The sequence below is a fragment of the Ceratotherium simum genome, chromosome 7 (genome assembly GCF_057802395.1).
Source record: "Ceratotherium simum simum isolate JZ-2026a chromosome 7, ASM5780239v1, whole genome shotgun sequence".
NCBI lineage: Eukaryota > Metazoa > Chordata > Mammalia > Perissodactyla > Rhinocerotidae > Ceratotherium > Ceratotherium simum.
The window spans coordinates 19,953,506-19,972,193 of NC_141906.1; the positions used below are offsets into that span (position 1 = coordinate 19,953,506).

The 18,688-nt window shown below is 44.5% G+C and overlaps 1 protein-coding gene across 2 annotated transcripts in view; it reads right to left on the reverse strand.

Moving 5' to 3' along the window:
* Positions 1–593: 593 nt before the first annotated feature.
* The window catches only part of SWAP70 (switching B cell complex subunit SWAP70), a 68,246-nt gene continuing 50,151 nt past the window's right edge, over positions 594–18,688 (reverse strand). For both annotated transcript variants that reach the window (XM_004418424.3, XM_087433232.1), the window contains exons 7-12: positions 18,215–18,396; positions 11,025–11,132; positions 9,251–9,417; positions 3,268–3,466; positions 2,163–2,259; positions 594–1,839 (exon numbers count right to left, since the gene is read on the reverse strand). In XM_004418424.3, coding sequence (XP_004418481.1) covers positions 1,733–1,839; positions 2,163–2,259; positions 3,268–3,466; positions 9,251–9,417; positions 11,025–11,132; positions 18,215–18,396 — 860 coding nt within the window. In that variant the 3' untranslated portion in view covers positions 594–1,732. The remainder of the gene's footprint in view (positions 1,840–2,162; positions 2,260–3,267; positions 3,467–9,250; positions 9,418–11,024; positions 11,133–18,214; positions 18,397–18,688) is intronic.

The following is an 18,688-nucleotide window of genomic DNA, read 5'->3' on the forward strand; positions in this document are numbered from 1 at the left end:
AACACTCCCAGTTGTGACAACCAAAAATGTCTCTGGACACTGCCAAATGTCCCCTGGGGGGAAAATCGTCCCTGGTTAAGAATCACTGCAGTAGAGAAAGAACAGTTTAAAAAAACACCAACCAGCGTGTTCTCTCTCTCTAGAAGGGAAAGATCAGTCTTCCAAGACAATCAAGCGGCCTGAGTGGGCCTGCTTAGTCCACAATCGGCATTTTAATCTTGGCAACCATGAAAAACCAAACAAAAAACCACACTGTTTACTCTGGTAAAACGGAAAGAAAAACCGAAGAGCATAAAAAGAAAATTTGGGAAAGCAGAGGTAAGAGGATTCGGAGGTAACAGAACAATGAGGGAGAAATCATCTCTGTGAGTTCCTGTTTGTGAGCTGACACATCGGCCACAGTTTCCCACATTAGTGACTCAAACACCAAACACAAAGCCAGAGCTAACTTCGTGATAGCGTTGGTTTGGGGGTCCGAACTCCAAACCCAGTGTCCTCAGGAAGTGCCCCTCAACCCAAGTCCATCTCATTACATGAAAATGCACACACACACACAACCTTACCCTACTGTTCTATTAAATCAGTTTAAAATGTATGTTTTTCTGGTATTTTTTATTTTCTTACTGAGTTCATTTTACTAAAAAAAAAAAAATACAAAACATTTTTAATATATCTTAGAAAATTAGCAAAAATTTAAGAAAGTTCAGCATATTACATTGTACAATATTTAGGTAAGAATGTTTTAAAATCATAAATATTTTGTTCCCTCTCAACGTAGCACATCACAAAAATACATTTTTAAAACTTTTTTCATGTATAATTCCTATAAATGATCATATCTCTATTTATTAAGGAAAAGGCCTGATTATGACAAGCATTCACACACTCCTGAAATTCTCTGTACAATAACTACAAAAGGAAAACCCAGGGGTCTGTCAGCACTTTGACAGCTGAAACCCTTTTAAATATGAGGAGGAATTCAGTTATTATCAAAATGTCATTCCAACGGGATTTACTTTGTGCGTCTCTGTGCTGTCTTTGATTCACAAGGATCTATCTTAGCCAAAGCATTGTTTAAAGGGATTTCTGCCTCCGAGACATTGCTGCTGAAGCCAGGATATGAATCAGTAACACCGTTAACTAGAAACCTTCTGCACAACCGCACACGTGGACGGTAACCGCTTAATCAAGGCAGGTCCACGTGTGCCAATGACTTCTCCATCAGAGCAGCAGGGGTCCGAGGCCTGCGATGTCAGCTGACAGGCGCTGGCAAGCAGACGGGCCAACCTAGTTCAGAAACATACCCGGAGAAGGAACCATGCTGCCCAAGGAAACAACTGACGCGTCCGTCCACGGAGGTTCTGACGGCCGGTGATCCTGAGCGCCTCCCGCCCCCTCCTAACGCTGCAGACAACGGTGCCCACTGCGCCGTTTGCAAGCCGTGCCTTCTGACAAGAATCTGAGAGGCTAAAAGGGAATTTTCAGAAGCTGAAGTTTTCAAAGAAAGAGTAAATAAAGAGCTTGACAATGTTGCCTTTTTTTCCTTTTCAGGTTAGCCCTTATCTGCAGGACGATCAGTAAGAAGCCTTCCTTAGGACACTGACCCAGCAGGAGGGCTGAAGGCAGAGGAGTGAGAAACAGCCAAGCCAGGTCCGTGTGTCTTGAGCAGAGAGCTTTCCAGCTACGCTTGGAATCGACATAACTGACGCGAGCTCTCTGCACTCGCTCAGACTCACTCCGTGGTCTTTTTTCCTTTCCAGGTCTTCTCTCTCTCTTCCAGCTCTGCCTCAGTGAAAGCCGCAGGGCCCCAGTTAGTGATCAGGTGAGGCTTTTTTGAACCTAAGAGACCAACACACTTTAAATATAGGAAGTGTTATATTCTTCAACTAACGTCATTTTTCCACAGACAAAAACAGTAATTTTTCTACTTAATTTCTTCTCTGAGGAACAGCCAAAAATGTCATAGCAGCCAATACAACTAGAAGATGTATACAATGGGGATTCTCATCTATTAGAGGGCAAGTTATTCAAGAGAAGTTTACCCTAAACAGCTTGGTTTCTGTATATTTGGGCTAAAGAAGTTTCTTAGTACAACTGAAATACACAAATCAAAGAGAAAAATAAATTGAATAAATATATGATTACTTTAAAGAGTGTGTTACCTGGTTCTATCAATCGAATTAATCCTTCATGCTGGGCCACCTTGTCCTTCCAGCTCTTGGTCTTATTAGTCGCCATCTCCAGCTTCTTTTTAACTCCCTGGAACAAAAGCAGATTTTGGATTATGCAAACACACAGGTAGTGTAAGAGCCAAATAACAATGACTGGGCACTTACTGTATGTTTGTGGATTATCTCATTAAATCCTCACAGCCACTCTAAGAAGCAGGAACATTATTCCTCCCATTTTACAGATGTGGAAACTAAGATTCAGAGTGGTTAAGTAACCTGCCCGAGGTCACACAGAGGACCTAATTCACACTAACTATAGATGAATATAAAATCCTGTGTGTCAGTGATGGCTCACTGCCTCTTGGCTCCAAATCCACTCTTCCTTGCCTTGCTGTGACACTAGGATACTTCTTCCTCACCAGTTGGCGCCATTTAAGCTTTGTCAGTAGAGGGTGCTAGAGGGACACTGGAGGAGGAAAGGACTTTGCTTCCAGGCTCCACTACGCTCCTGTCAGCAGCTCCCGTGGCACCTGGGACACCCAGAGTGCTCACCCCAGGGAATTTTAGTGGCACCTCCCTGTGGGCAGCTTCCGCCAGTGCGCCAGAGGGCGGCCTCCCCGTGAGTTCTGCCAGCACGGCACCTGGGTGAGCTTTTCTGCCATTCGGTGGGCCAAGGCCATGCCCTCTCCCAGGAGGTCTGGAGCACAGCACTGGGCTGAAGGGGCGAGGAACAAAGGGGCGCAATTCCAGACGTGCTCCTTCCCTGGGTGCCCTGCCTCAGTCCTACAGGCAGTGGCTGCTTCCTGCATCCGCCACTCCCGTGTTCTTGGAGTCTCCTGTACCGCCTCGTAGGTAATCCTGCTACAGCTAACAACTGTTTAGATTAAGCTTTCCCTGTTCGATTTACTGTGTGGTTTCTGTCTCCTGACTGGACTCTGACGGATACACCTCATCGCCTGTGAAGATTTCTTCTTTCTTCTTACCTAGTAAGCAAAATTCTTACTACAGCTTCTCACCGCTAAGCAAATACTGTTATTAAAAAATGTTTGTTTTTAAAAATTGCAATGCACACGTTTGCAGGGAGCTGTGTAGGTACCTCATACTGCTCAAGCGCTTGCTTCCGCTCTAACTCGAGCTGCTGCAGCTGCTCCATGGCTTCCTGAAGGGCCCGTTCTTTCATAACGCGCTGATTCTCCAACTCCTGCTTCTCCGCTTCGGTCGTCTGAATGGCCTGCTGCTGCTCCAAGTGCCACTTCTCCAGCTCAGCCCTCTTGGAAGACTCTTCCTCCAACAACCTGCAATGTGGAGAGCTCCGATCAACTGTGCCCGGTCACACTCCCAAGCAGCAGGAGAGAACACCGAGGCTGTCTAATCCACCTCCCTCACTGTGCAAGGAGGGAACCGGAGCCACAGGCCCACGTTCACAAAGCTGGCAAGGTGACCCGCTCCAAGCTCGCTCTGTTTCACCCTTTTTTGAACAAAAATTAATAACATTTAAGGAGGGTTTAATGTGCCACGAACTGGGCCACGAGCTAAGTGTATTTCCTCAATCCTCACAATAAACTTAAGTACTGTTATTACTCACATTTTAGAGATGAACAAAGAGAGGCAGAAGGTTAAGTGACCTGGACTAGGTCACCCACCTGGCAGGTGGCAGGGCCACGTTTGTCTGGTTGCTACAACATTAAGACGTTTTTCATCTAGTAAAAGCCTATCACCCAGGAAAGAGCTGATAATTCAACTAATGAAGGTGAGGGAAGAAGGAGCCAACAAAAGGCAGACTAACAACAGAGAGCTCTTACGGAGCAGTCACTACACACCAGCACCGCCCTCCACTACGGCCAGCCCCCCAGCAATCCTGCCTCCTGCAGTCACCCCTCCATTACAGACGAAGCCACCGCAGAGCTCACTTTGCACAGGTAGCAGTGGATTTCAACCCAGGTCTGTGTGACTCCAAAATGTCATCTTTCAATAACGGGCTACCTATCAGAACATCCAGCTGTGTTGGTATTTAAATAAACTAACGCACAGCCCCATCCTGTACCCAAAGTGTAAAGAACGTGGTTAGACGCCAGCCCAGGACACAGTTCTAGGGGCCTGACCATCAGCATCATGTAAAGAGCCCCATAGCAGGCCAGCTACTACTACGTGGGAGTGTTTGCTCTTCTAAAACCAACCAAGGAAGAAAAGTAACAGACTACACACACACACCCCTCATCTGACCACCCCCCAACTCCTCCACCCCAATCCCCCACCTGCATCACCGCAAGAACACCCTCTCCAACATCCTGTGAGGCAGCTATCCAACTCTGCTCAAATACTCTGCGTGATGGGCTTCTCACCACTTCACAAATCAGGCCAGTTAATACACGGGCAGCCTCAATCCTTAGAAAGTTCTTCCTCAACTAAGATGGCCTCTCCCATCCACTGCCTCTAGTTCCACAAAGGACCAGACTACTCCCTCCTGCGATGTCTCTTGGAGTGTGACATCCACAAGTGAACACGACACTGCAAACAACACAACACTAGTGGTCTGACCAGTGCAGAATTCATCCACTCACTCAATGGGTACATATTATGCACCTTCTATGTGCTTTTCCAGGCACTGCGGATACAACAGTAAACAAGATGGGGAGGGCCCCGGGATGTGTCCTCATCCAAGGGGTGAAAGTGTGGAGGGGGGAATGGACATCTGCAGGCATTTAGGCTGCTCAGCAATCTGCCACAGCAGGCGTCTTGATGGAAAGTAGAGGCCATCTCCCACTACAGAAGCCACAGGCCAGACACCTGCCCTCCTGCCCCTGGCAGCCAGGGCACAGCGGAAGCCTGAGGTGGGCTTTGCTAAGCAGATGCCCCTCCTGGAACTTTGAAACAACTGACACAAAGGAACAGACACAGTGGAGAATGTATCCTGCTGGTGGCAGCAACACCCAGTGTCGAGGGACAGCAGGAACAGTGGTGACTACCAACCCGTGGCGCCAATGTTGGCATCAGTGGCATCATCACACTGGACTGTTCCCGTGGCCTGGATTGGGCTGCTCAGTTTCCCTTGGTTTGTGCCTGTGACCCAGGCCTGGCCACTTGCCCTTCTATGGAATTGGTGAACTATTCAAGAACCTTCCAAGAAATTCTTTCATTACTTTAAATAACCCAAGTTGATTTCTGTGGTTTCCAAACAAGACCCCTGACCAAAGACTTTAACCTCTCTGCACCTCAGTTTCCTCATATATAAAAAAGGAAAAGGGGGCCGGCCCCATGGCTTAGTGGTTAAGTGTGCGCGCTCCGCTACTGGTGGCCCAGGTTCGGATCCCGGGCGCGCACCGACGCACTGCTTGTCCGGCCATGCTGAAGCGGCGTCCCACATACAGCAACTAGAAGGATGTGCAACTAAGACATATAACTGTCTACTGGGGCTTTGAGGATAAAAAGGGGAAAAAAAAAAAGGAGGAAGATTGGCAATAGATGTTAGCTCAGGGCTGGTCTTCCTCAGCAAAAAGAGGAGGATTGGCATGGATGTTAGCTCAGGGCTGATCTTCCTCAAAAAAAAAAAAAAGGAAAAGGAACTACACCCACCATCAGAGGTTTGCTGATGCATCAAATGTGATAATGCCTGTAAGGTACTTAGAACAGTACCTACCATGTAGAAAGTGCTGAATAAACCGCAGCTCTTATTATTACAGAGGAACTATTACCTCATTTGCTCTGGACACTTCGCATTCATTAAGACTACCCGAGAGAATACAAGGTTTTTGGCAATCACACATCACAAGGAAGTAAGACCCTGAATCTTCTCAAATGAATTGCTATTAAGCCAAGTCTCCTGGATCCTGTACTTGTTCTGTTGATATTTTAAACTATCATGTTGGTCTAAAATCATCATTCTAGAGCCAGCCCTGATGGTCTAGTGGTTAAAGTTTGGCATGCTCCACTTTGGCAGCCCATGTTCAGTTCCCAGGTGCAGAACCACACCATTCGTCTGTCAGTAGCCTTGCTGTGGCGGCAGCTCTCACAGAAGAACTAGAAGAACTTACAATTAGAATATACAACTATGTGCTGGGGCTTTGTGGGGCGGGGGGAAGAGAGAGGAAGATTGGCAACAGATGTTAGCTCAGGGCAAATTTTTCCCAAGCGAAAAATAAAAAATAAATAAAACCATCATTCCAGCCAGTCAATAACTTTTATGAATGCTTATTTTGACATTTTAGACATTATATATCTTCCTCATCTGCAAATTAGATAAAGGAACTGAAACTAACACACTCTGAGTGACTACCACATGCGAGACATCACACTAAGCACTCTGCATGCATTATCTCATGTAGTCTTCACAACAACCCTACAAGATTGGCAATTATCCTTATTTTATAGATAGGGAACTGAAAGGTCAGAGGAGTGAAATAACTTCTCTAACATTCCACAGCTAGGAAGTATCAGAGCTGGGAATCAAACAGACCTCACTCCAGAGCTCAGTCCCTAAGCGCCTTCAAACAGATGAAAAGTATTATCAGGTGCAACAGAGACTGTTGTTCCACGTGGCCCCAGTGAGTAGAACTTGGATCCATTCAACCATTCAAAAAGTATCCCTTGGGCACTCACCATGTGCCAGGCACTGCACTTGGTGCTGAGAACACAGACATGACTAAGGCATGCTCCCAGGTCTTACAGAGCCAAAACTTTAGTGGGTGGAAGTTATAAATGGGACCGATTATGGCTCAGCCTCAAGAACTTCCCAATAATTGAGTTGTCCAAATGTTAAATGAACAGTTTTCTTCTGAGTTCTCATTCAGAAGAGGGTAGATAACCTTCAGGATTACACATCAAAAAAACAAACTTCAATTTTAATGAAAAAAAATGACAAGACTCAGATGGCTCAAGGCAAAGTTCTCATATTTAAACAATGGACTATAAAAACTATCTCTGGGGAAACTTAAGACACTGACAGAGAAAGGACCATCCATTGGAAGAACAATGAGATGCCAAAGATTCCAAGAATGACTTGCTATTGCTTAAAGAAAGGAAGAGAAGGTTAACTAAACAGCCCTTTACAGACACACTTGGCCTGAGATTGTGTTTCATTTCATTAGTGCCAGACTTAAATGTTTCTACCCCAACCCCATGGTGACTTTCCTTGATTTTCTACCCAGAAAGGCCTACTCTGAGGAGCGGGAAACAAGGAGAAAGTCCCTTTGCCAAACTGACAAAATGTCTCTCTCAATCAGGCCCAGTCTTCTTTGATGTCAGCAAGAGATGGACTCACCTCACTTAAAAATGACCACTAGAGGGGGCAAATTTGTCCATTTCAAGTTCCAAAAACAAAGTCAAAAGAAAAATAATTTAGAACAGTGAAATAATTACATATATAAAGTGGCCTTCGCACACCACGAAAAGTTCTCTTTTGTGCAATAATTTAAGTTTATTGGAGCAGAGCTGTATGCAGTGGTTCTATGTGCATTCGAAGGGTTGAAACCATTTTGCTATTTACTTTATTTTACGTTTGCTATCAGAATGTGCAAAATAATTAGCTAGAGCTTTTTAAATAATAATACTCATGCCTGGCTCCTGTCCATGGATATTTTGATTCAGTAAATGTGGGACAGGCCCTACATGTGTATTTTTTAAAAAGTTGTACAGGTGATTCTGATATTTACCACTGGTTAAAAACTACAAGTTTCAATTATCCAAAATTGTGTCTTATTCAAAATGCCACTCATTCTATAAACACAAAATAACTAATACTTTAATAAATTTCTAGAGTTAGCTGGTTCCCTCTGTGATCTAATCTCTGCTATGTCATAATCGACCTCTCTCAAAACTGCAGAGAAGTAATACATATGCCACAGCTCACCTGAATTCTCTGCACCAGGGCAATCTATAAACTCTGGACATATTACAAATTATAAAGAGGCTCAAAAACCATCTAGTGTCCCTGAGAATGGCTCTCTTTGAAAGTTACGTGGGACTCAAACCTTCCCACGCGGTGGATCTTGTGCCAACATCACTGCCTAGTGGTGGCTGTATGGTGGTTCCAAGAATCTGCTTAACACCACGGCACAGGGAACACACACTTGTGGGACTCATAAATGCCAAGCAATATGCTAAGCATTTAATTTTCTATTTAAAAGATCATTTTTTCTTAAAAAAATCAAAAATTTCAAAACCTACTTATTTTTGAAGTCATTTTTAGCAAAGTATACAACAACAAAGACCTCCTTTTTCCCCTCTTCCTACCTAAAGATTAAATGACATCCTTTGCTGCTCCACATGTGGAATGGCAGCCATGGAAAATCTACCCCAGCTCATCTCACAACTGCTCCCAAAACAGGGGGTCACAGCTCAAAGCCTACGGCACACCTTCACTGAACAGCTGCTGCGACCGGGGTAAACATTCTCAGGGTTGTATCCCTGACAGACGTCTTAAAGAAAGCAGATGGGAAGCAAGTTAGAACCGGAAAGAGGGTAGCTCCAATCTTCCCTTTGGCATCTTCATTCTACTTCGTCCTCCCTGCTGCTACAAAGGCCAAAAACGGAGAGTTCTCATCTGAGAACATGACCATCATAAATAGTAAACCTGACTTCAAAAACCTCTAAGGAAAAAAATCTAGGCTTCAATAACTTCTAAAACTAAGATTTCAAGTAAGAATTACGTGAGGAATGTCACCAGTCCTGAATGACCACATGGAAACTGCTTCCTCCTTATCCCCCCAAAATGCTGCAACTCTGGCCTGAAGGAGGCCCATCTCCACACCAAGGGCGCCCTCTGGTCTGGAACACGTCAACGAAGCCAGGTTCTCACCAGAGCTGATCCTGGGTCCGTGGACATTCTAGACTACGACTAAGGGGACCTCATCAAACATACCTACCAGACTGCTCTTAAAATAGATATAAGGTCTGCCTTTAGCCCCAGAAGCACAGGTTTTCCAGGACCCTCGATTGAGAATGAATAATGCAGCCAGCCAAGTCTCCAGGGTCACTCTAATCTGCAGAGACTCTCCCCCCTCCACTGGAGTGTTAGTAATTCCCAGAAACTGTATTAGCCGAAGCAAAGCACATAAAAGCACAGCACACAAACTGATCTGCACCTGGCCTGAAGCTTCCGCACAGTCTCTTCGTCTTGCCGGGCCTGTCTCTCATCCTCAAGAGCCTCCTGCAGCTTTAGGTACATGTCTTCCAGCTCCCGTACTCGCTGCAAGTACTGTTCCAGTTCAGAGGACTTTTGGGCAACCTGTTCTTCCATCTGCTGTCTGATCTGAGGGTATAAAAGGGTCAGGGTTAAACCCAGGTGGACTTGGCCCTCAGGGAAAGCCTCCCACTCCACCACCATCCTGAGGGATTACCACAGCCCATGGCTGCAGCCCACTGGGGTGGCGGGGCCGTCCTTCAGTCCTGGAACTAAAGAGAGAGGGAGTGAGAGCACCACCCCCAATACCAACACCAAGACCACGCCCACAGAGTCCAGGGGGCAAACTACAATCCCAAGGCTGTTTTCCTGCCCTGGTATAATTTCCATCCCTTCCACTCCACATTTGAAGACTCAAGTCAAGAAAAAAAATGTTTCCCTGTATAATTTCTCCTTAAATTCTTTTCTATCTTAAAGACACAAGCTCTTTACCAACAGAGTCTTCTCTAAAAGGAATGAAGCTTTTCCCAGTCAGAACAGCCGAAGGGTTAAAATAAAGGGAAAAGGAGAGATTGATCGGCAGCGCCTCCCCCTGCACTTACCTGGCTGCCTAGCATCCCCTCCCTCTCCCTCCCTAGGGCACCTCCAGCCAGGGAGGAACTCAAGTAGTTAAGTTCGAGTCCTAACAAGTGTATGGTTTCTTCCCCCTGGATTAAAGAGTTTTGAATCTCTGCCTTAAAAATTAAAAGACAAGGACATCCTAAATGTAACAGCACACACATTAGCATATGTGTCTGTGGTTTATAAAATATTTTCACTTGCATTAGCTCACTTTATCCTTATAAGAGTCATGAGAGATCATATGATAATCCCCGACTTAAAGAGAAAACTCATGCTCAGTTAGAAGGAGCAGAGAGGAAGCAAACCTGGTTTGGCTGTGCGCGTAGCTAGCACTTCCTCCCATCACATCACCTTCCTCTGTGTACTTCTCTCTCATAACACTAACCTGTCTATTTCAACTCTAAGGAACAAAAAGTTACTGAAGGAAATGTCATGAGCATCTATTTAATAGGCTCTGGCCTTAGCACTCTCCCACACATTATAACTCAGTGTGAGAAGACCTGTGTTCCAATTAACCAGCCAACTACCTAAAACAACCTGGATCTTGGGTCTCTTGGGGATGGGAACCTCTAAGATGAATCAAAGCTGCCAAGAGCAGCAGACCAGAGCTCACATGTTCTCATGATTTCAGAACCCCCCATTTTGCTCATTACAGAGGAGAAATGCCATGAAATCTATGCTTACTTTTTCCATAGCTATTTATTTGCCAAGCCAGGACACTCTGAGAAGGAAGAGGGATGCTATTAATAATTACACCAGGATGGCAGGGACTGTCCCAGGCAAACCCGGACATATAGTCACCTTAACCACAGTACTTATCACCCCACTCCATAAATTTCTACTTCAGGGTCTTGAAAGGAAGGTTTATGTCTTTCACCTTTACATCCTTGGCATGGCGCCCAGAACATAGAAGGTGCTCAATAAATTGATAACAGATGAATGAACCAACACATAACTTCCCCAATAACTCCCCTATAACTTCCCCATTGCAAATCAGTATCGGAGTCAAGCTGACAAGATGGCCCCACTCCAGCCTCCAGGCCTTCGTCCCTCCACTGACCCAGGCTGGCTCTGTGAGCGGACGCGGCAGCATTCCCCAGCCATGCGGTACTCACAAGCTTCTCTCGCTCCAGCTCGGTGTTGAACCTGGCCTGTAGTTCCACTTGAGTCTGAAGGCGTTTCTTTTCCTCTTCTGCTGCCCGAGATGCTGCTTCTTCCAGTTTCTACCCAATCAAAAACCCAACCAGAGAGAAGCAGGAAACGTCCCAGTGAGAGTGCATTTGGAGAGGGAAACGCACTTAAATACACGGGAGAAGTCAAACATTCTTAATGCTCAATAAAGACAGAATACAAATTTTTAGATCCACTGGAATTCCATTCCAACAATTTTCCCAGTCAACACACAAATTAGGTAAATGAATGACTACTGATAAGTCTAAACAACATTTTGCAAAGAAAATTTTAGTACAGTCACTGAGCTAAATTCACTTGCAAATGCATTTGTGAGGTTCGAGATCTATTTCTTGAGCTCTTCCTACACAGTTTTGTTATCTTACACATTATTCCTTAACTTTTTTTACCAGAGCTCAACTTCCGGAAGGATGGAATGAGGAACTCCGTGGATCCTTTCTCCAGCGAAATAACAATTAAAAACAAAAACATTTAAAGTCTCTGGGAATTATCCTAAGGGCATATAGCAAATGGAAAACATGTATGCAAGAAAAATCATCTAAATCTCAGTACTAACAGCAGGAGTCTGGCATTTGAGCCACTGTGGCCCATTCTCTTCCTCCACAACGTCAGGGAGAAGGAAGCTCTATTCCATGGCAATGGAACCAAGAACACAGGGTTCCCTCTATCCTCAGCTCACAGTCTAGGACTATAGTATCTCCCCAGGAGGGGCAGGCCGCCAGTATTTCTCACCCTACTCAGCTCCATGTTGCAGAAACCCTACTCCAGGCAAGAGTGGCTAAGAGGTCTGGGGCTCTCTTCCTCCACCAGCCCCCACTCACAGGGTGGAAGTTCTACCTCAGGTCTGACAGGCTGAGGATACTGGGCATGATCACCCTTGTCCCAACTAATTTGTAGGGCAGAGGTTCCATGCCAGCAGAAGCAAGCTGAGAAGACCAGAGGCTACCACCTCCACCTAGTGGCAGGCTCATCAAAAGGGGGTATCACTCCAAGAGAAGCAGCCCACTGTCTCCGCCCTCAGCTCCAGAGCACTGGCACTGGGGTTTGCCCAGAGAGAAAAGCAGGCTCTGAAGCTCTTCCCAGAGACTGACTGACTTTAAAACACAGTGTGAGGAAGTTCAAGCCTAAAGATGCTCTTGAAAACAACGGAGATGGTGGTGTTAAGGAATTAAGAGGAGGCTTGTAGCTTCATGAGACCAACAAACTAAACCACAGACCAGCTAGAAGTTTGACAGAGAGAACCAGGGTGAGACAGCAAAGAAGAGCCCTCCTGTCATAGGAACAAGTCTCAAAGACTACATATATGTGGGCCTGAAATATAATATCAGACTGTGGGGGAATTTAGGCCCCAGGGCATCGCTGAAAACAATAAAGCAATCAGCTGGAGACCAGTGAGATCTAACAGCTCGATATGATACCAACAGAGGCAGACAGCTTAACAGAGAAATGAGAGAAAGAGACACTCAAGAGAGCCCAGCTAACAACACGGGGACCCCAGGTGCAGTGCACATGCCCAAGGCTGTGCCTCTGAGGAGGAGAGTCAGAGGCTTCACACCGTGAGGAAAACAGACCTCACTGAAATAGGCCAGCAAAGCCACTAAATGAATAAGCGAGCAAACAACAAGCCCTTGGGGCAGGGGAAGAATCCAAATCCAGAGTGCTACAATATATTATCTAAAATGTCCAGTTTTCAACAAAAAATTATGAGACTTGCAAAGAAAGAGGAAAGTGTGACTCATACAGGCAATAGAAAGCACCTTTGAAAAGAGACCCAGATGGTGGATTTAGCACAGCCTTCAAAGAAGTTATATGTTTAAAGAACTAAAGGAAACTATGCTTAAGGAAGTAATAGAAGGTATGATGCTATCCCATCAAATAGAGAATATCAATAAAAAGAAATTATAAATAGAACCAAATGGAAATTCTGGAATTGAAAAGTACAATAACTGAAATGAAAAATTCACTAGAAGTTCTCACCTGTATATTTGGGCTGCAAGAGAATCTATCAAAGATAAATTGATAGAAATGCAATCTGAAGAACAGAGAGAAAAAGGAATGAAAAACGAACAGAGCCTCAGAGAAATGTGGGACACCATTAAGGGCACCAACATTCACATAATGAGAGTTTCAGAAGGAGAGAAAAGAGAGAAAGGAGCAGAAAATTATTTGAAAAAATAATGGCTGAAAACTTTCCCAATTTGATGGAAAACATTAATCTACACATCCAAGATGTTCAACAAACTCTAGGATAAACACAGATCCACACCCACACATATCCTACTAAAACCATGGAAAGACAAAGACAAAAAGAAAATCTTGAAAGCAACAAGAGGAAAAGGACTCATCACACACAAACTCCAGTAAGACCGACAGCTGACTTCTCATCAGAAACATGTGTGACTAGTTCTGGTCAAAATATTGTAAATAGAAGCGAAGTGTGATATTTCTGGGCTGGAGTACTTAAATGCCAAACCCTAGAACACTTTTCCTCTGGTACAGTGAACAGTAAAATTTGAAATGGCAGCTGTTCCATCAGCCTAGATTTCAAAATTATAGATCTATATATACTCTCTGATCCAGCAATCCCACTTCTGAGAATGTATTCTACAGATACATTAGAATATGTATTAACACAGGTACAAAATAAGTCCCCGTAGCACTGTTGATTAAAACAACCCACATGTTCATCAATAGGGGACTGGTTAAGTAAGTAATGATACAGGCATATAACAGAATATTACATAGCCATAAAAAAGAATGAGGAAGCTCTCTTTTTACTGATATAGAAAGATCTCAAAAAATATATTAAGTGAATTAAACTATATGCAGAGGGGCCGGCCCCGTGGCTTAGCGGTTAAGTGCGCACGCTCTGCTGCTGGCGGCCTGGGTTCGGATCCCTGGCGCGCACCGACGCACTGCTTCTCTGGCCATGCTGAGGCCGCGTCCCACATACAGCAACTAGAAGGATGTGCAGCTATGACATACAACTATCTACTGGGGCTTGGGGGGGGGGAAATAAATAAATAAAATCTTTAAACTATATGCAGAGCTATAAGGTTGGATATATAGTTTTTGTGTTTAAAAAATGGGAAAACAGGGGCCAGCCCGGTGGTATAGCAGTTAAGTGCACGTGCTCCACTTCAGCGACCAGGGTTTGCTGGGTTCGGATCCCAGGCGAGCACCGATGCACTGCTTATCAAGCCATACTGTGGCGGCGTCCAATGTAAAGTAGAGGAAGATGGGCATGAATGTTAGCCCAGGGCCAATCTTCCTCAGCAAAAAGAGGAGGATTGGCATCAGATGTTAGCTCAGGGCTAATCTTCCTCACAAAAAAAAAGGGAAAATAGGATAAGGGAAACAAAAGAAAAAATAAACAAGTGGGACTTCATCAGACTAAAAGCTTCTGCAAGGCAAAGGAAACCAGGATCAAAATAAAAAGACAACCCACAAGCTGGGAGAAGATATTTGCAAATCAGATATGTGACAAGGGGTTAATCTCCATAACATATAAAGAACTCACACAGCTGAACAACAAAAAAACAAACAACCCAATCAAAAAATGGGCAGAGGATGTGAACAGACATTTTTCCAAGGAAGATATACAGATGGCCAATAGGCACATGAAAAGATGTTCAACATAACTAATCATCAGAGAAATGCAAATCAAAACTACACTAAGATATCACTTTACACCCATGAGAATGGCTATACTCACTAAGACAAAAAATAACAAATGTTGGAAAGGATGTGGAGAAAAGGGAACTCTCATTCACTGCTGGTGGGAATGCAAACTGGTGCAGCCTCTATGGAAAACAGTATGGAGATTCCTCAAAAAATTAAAAACAGGGGCCAGTCCGGTGGCATAGTGGTTAAGTGCACGCGCTCCGCTGCTGGCGGCCCGGGTTCAGATCCTGGGCGTGCACAGACGCACTGCTTGTCAGGCCATGCTGTGGCGGCATCCCACATAAAGTGGAGGAAGATGGGCACGGATGTTAGCTCAGGGCCAGTCTTCCTCAGCAAAAAGAGGAGGATTGCCATGGATGTTAGCTCAGGGCTGATCTTCCTCCAAAAAAAAAAAAAAAAAAAGTTAAAAACAGGGGCCGGTGCAGTGATGCAGCGGTTAAGTGCACGCGCTCTGCTTCGGCGGCCTGGGGTTCGCAGGTTGGGATCCCGGGCGCACACCGATGCACCGCTTATTAAGCCATGCTGTGGTGGCATCACATATAAAGGATGTTAGCCCAGGGCCAATCTTCCTCAAGAAAAAAGAGGAGGATTGGCATCAGATGTTAGCTCAGGGCTAGTCCTCCTCACAAAAAAAAAAAAAAAAAAAAAAATTAAAAACAGAAATACCTTATGATCCAACTATCCTACTTCTGGGTATTTATCCAAAGAACTTGAAATCAACAATCCAAAGAGGCTTATACACCCCTATGTTCACTGCAGCATTATTCACTATAGTCAAGAAGTGGAAGCAACCCAAGTGTCCCTCAACTGATGACTGGATAAAGATGATGCGGTATACATATACAACGGAATACTATTCGGCCATAAAAAAGACAAATATCATCCCATTTGCAACAACGTGGAGGGACCTGGAGGGTGTGATGTTAAGTGAAATAAGCCAGACAGAGAAAAGAAAAACACTGTATGACTTCACTCATATGTGGAATATAAACTAACACACAGACAGAGAGAACAGTTTGGTCGTTACCAGGAGGAAGGGAGTTTGGAGGTGGGCACAAGGGTGAAGGGGCGCATTTATGTGGTGACTGACAAATAATAATGTACAACTGGAACCTCATCATGTTATAAACTATCATGACATCAATAGAAAAAAAAGGGAAAATATGGGCCAGCCCCAGTGGCCTAGTGGTTACGTTTGGCACTCTCCACTTCAGCAGCCCAGGTTTGGTTCCCAAACAAGGACCTACACCACTCATCAGTGGCCATGCTGTGGCAGCAACCCACATACAAAATAGAGGAAGACTGGGACAGGTGTTAGCTCAGGGAGAATCTTTCTCAAGCAAAAAGAGGAAGATTGGCAACAGATGTTAGCTCAGGGCAAATCTTCCTCAGCAAAAAAAATAAAGTCTTTTTAAAAAAATTTATTTGGGTAAACCTTTAAAGAAATATATTAATTTATAAAAACTACCATGATTTCGTATTCCTTCTTCTGAATTAAATGAGGCCTATCAAGTCTTATAAAACCCACAAAAAAAATAACCTAATTCCAAGTGATTAAAATATTCATGTAAGCAGTACTTTTCCAAAAATGCTTCAATGAAAAATTGGAGAATTTTATTTCTTGATAACAAAAAGAAAATTAAAGATTATTAAGGGATCTGTAATAATTTTCCAACGCTTATCCATCAAATCCCAAATCAGTTACTTAAATAATTCTTTAAAACTCAGTGGTGGGAAAGCTGTCCAGGTAGGCCTAGGCCTTGCCAACTCAGGCACACATTAACACAACACAGAGCAGGGCACCTACGTGCTCCTGGGCTGCAGAGGTTAAAAGAGTTTTAAAAGGACACCAGATTGATAAATCTCAAATGCATGATGCTAAGTAAAAGAACCCACTGAAAACTTACATACTGTATGATTCCATCTATATGACAATTTGGAAAAGGCAAAAATACAGAAACAGATCAGTGGTCTCCAGGGGTTAGGGGTGAGGAGAGGGAGTCTGAATACAAGGAGCCGTGTGAGGGAATTCTTTGGGGCATTGTAATTGTTCTGTATTCTGTCTGTGGTGGTTACAAGGGTCTAGGCACATGTAAAAACTCGTAAAACTATACATAAACCACGAATCTTACTGTCTGCAACTTGTTAAAAATTAAAAAGAAAGAAAGAAAAAGGACACAGGAGCTTTAAAATACTGGCAATATTCTATCTTAACCTGGGTAGTAGTTTCAGGGGTATTCACTTTCTGATTATTTGTATATACATATTTCAAACTCTACCCTGTATGAGCTATTTCATAATTTTTAAAAATTATAAAAGAAGGACAGCAAGCCCAGAGCCCCATCCCATTCTCATAACACTTCTGTGTGCGCAGTGGAGGGAGGAACCAGCAATCACATACTTCAGGTGCTCATCCTAGCCTATTAAGGGAGTTTTTAAAGAAAATGTGTTGCAGCCAAAAGAGGCAAGATGCAAAAGTGATTCGGGAGAAAGAGCAGCAAAACCTGAGGAGCTGCTTTTAGAAAGTAGGTGTGCTGGAGAGGAACAACTGTGTCTAAGATTGTATGCCTACATGGTTCCTAAGATTATAAAAGCATAAAAAAATTCTTTAATTGCGAGTCTACTCGGAGGAAGTCAGCACAGAGTGTGGCACTTTCATAGGTTCCAAAGGGAGAAACCCACCAGGAATGTGGGGCCTTTACGATGAGCAACCCCCATATCCCAGGGCAAAGGTGCTACACAGGAAGACACAAAAGGGTCTTTGAGCTTGTGGTTAGCAGGTATTCACTGACTGCTGGCACAGAGGCTCAACCCAAAGGTGTCCCAAATAAAGACCATGCTCACCACTGGGGACTCACCACCACCCCCAGAGCCGTGACATAACTGGGAACAAAGCTTCCCAGGGAACGTCAACTGTCCTGGACAGCCTGTGGTACTTGACCTCCCAGCTCTGAGATGGGAGGAGAAGCTAACTCAGACTGTATCTTTGATTCCAAATAGTAAGTAAAACCCACACTTCTACACTAAGGGTCTTCCACAGTACTCATGCGTGAAGATGGGAGGCCAGGGGGAAAGACTGAAAAAGCAGCAGACCCTGCCCAGGTCACCAAAAGTGACCTTGACATCACACGGAAATAAAATTTCTCATCTTTCTCTGACAAAATTCAGCTGTGCTCACTGTTCTTATAAATATGCTTTTCTGGTTAATGAACTGTCCTTGCTCCCCTGAGACCCTCATACTTTCAGGGCTGGGAAAACCAGGGTGTCTCACTCAGTGGTCTAGATACACTTCCTGAGAACACGGTTCACCAAAAAATCTCCCTAACATTGCAGTAACCTGGGCTCGGTAAAACCAAAGCTCGTAAGTAAGGCAGCTGGGGCTCCCGCAATGAAATGGAGAGCCCTCCCCGAGCCCAGCGTCCACTCCCACCTTCCTCACGGTCTCCAGCTCCTGCTGCTTGTTTTCATTGGCAGCCTGGAGCTCCTTCATCTGTCGTTCCAGCTCCTCCTGCTCAGCCAGCAGCTTCTTCCGGAGTTCTTTCCGACGTAGGCGGGCTTCTTTGTGTGGTGGGGGGCTGCCCAACTTCAACAGGTGGATGGTAGAATGAATGGCTGTGAAACGTGTAGACAAAAAACGGGAAATATCCCTCATTCTTTGTAAGCCTAACATGCAAACAGCACAATGGGAAGAAAACCAGAGACCCAGTGTAGATTCTGATTCTGCCACTAAGTAGTGGTGTGACCCTAAGTCACATAACCTCTTGCAGCATCACCCTCCTCATCTCTAAAATGAGAGAGATGATCTCTAAAGTCCCTTCCAGCTCCAAAATTCCATAACTGCGTATTTATCTGCTTAAACAGATACTTGATTCAAGAAGACTGCAGACATTTGAAAAATTTACAC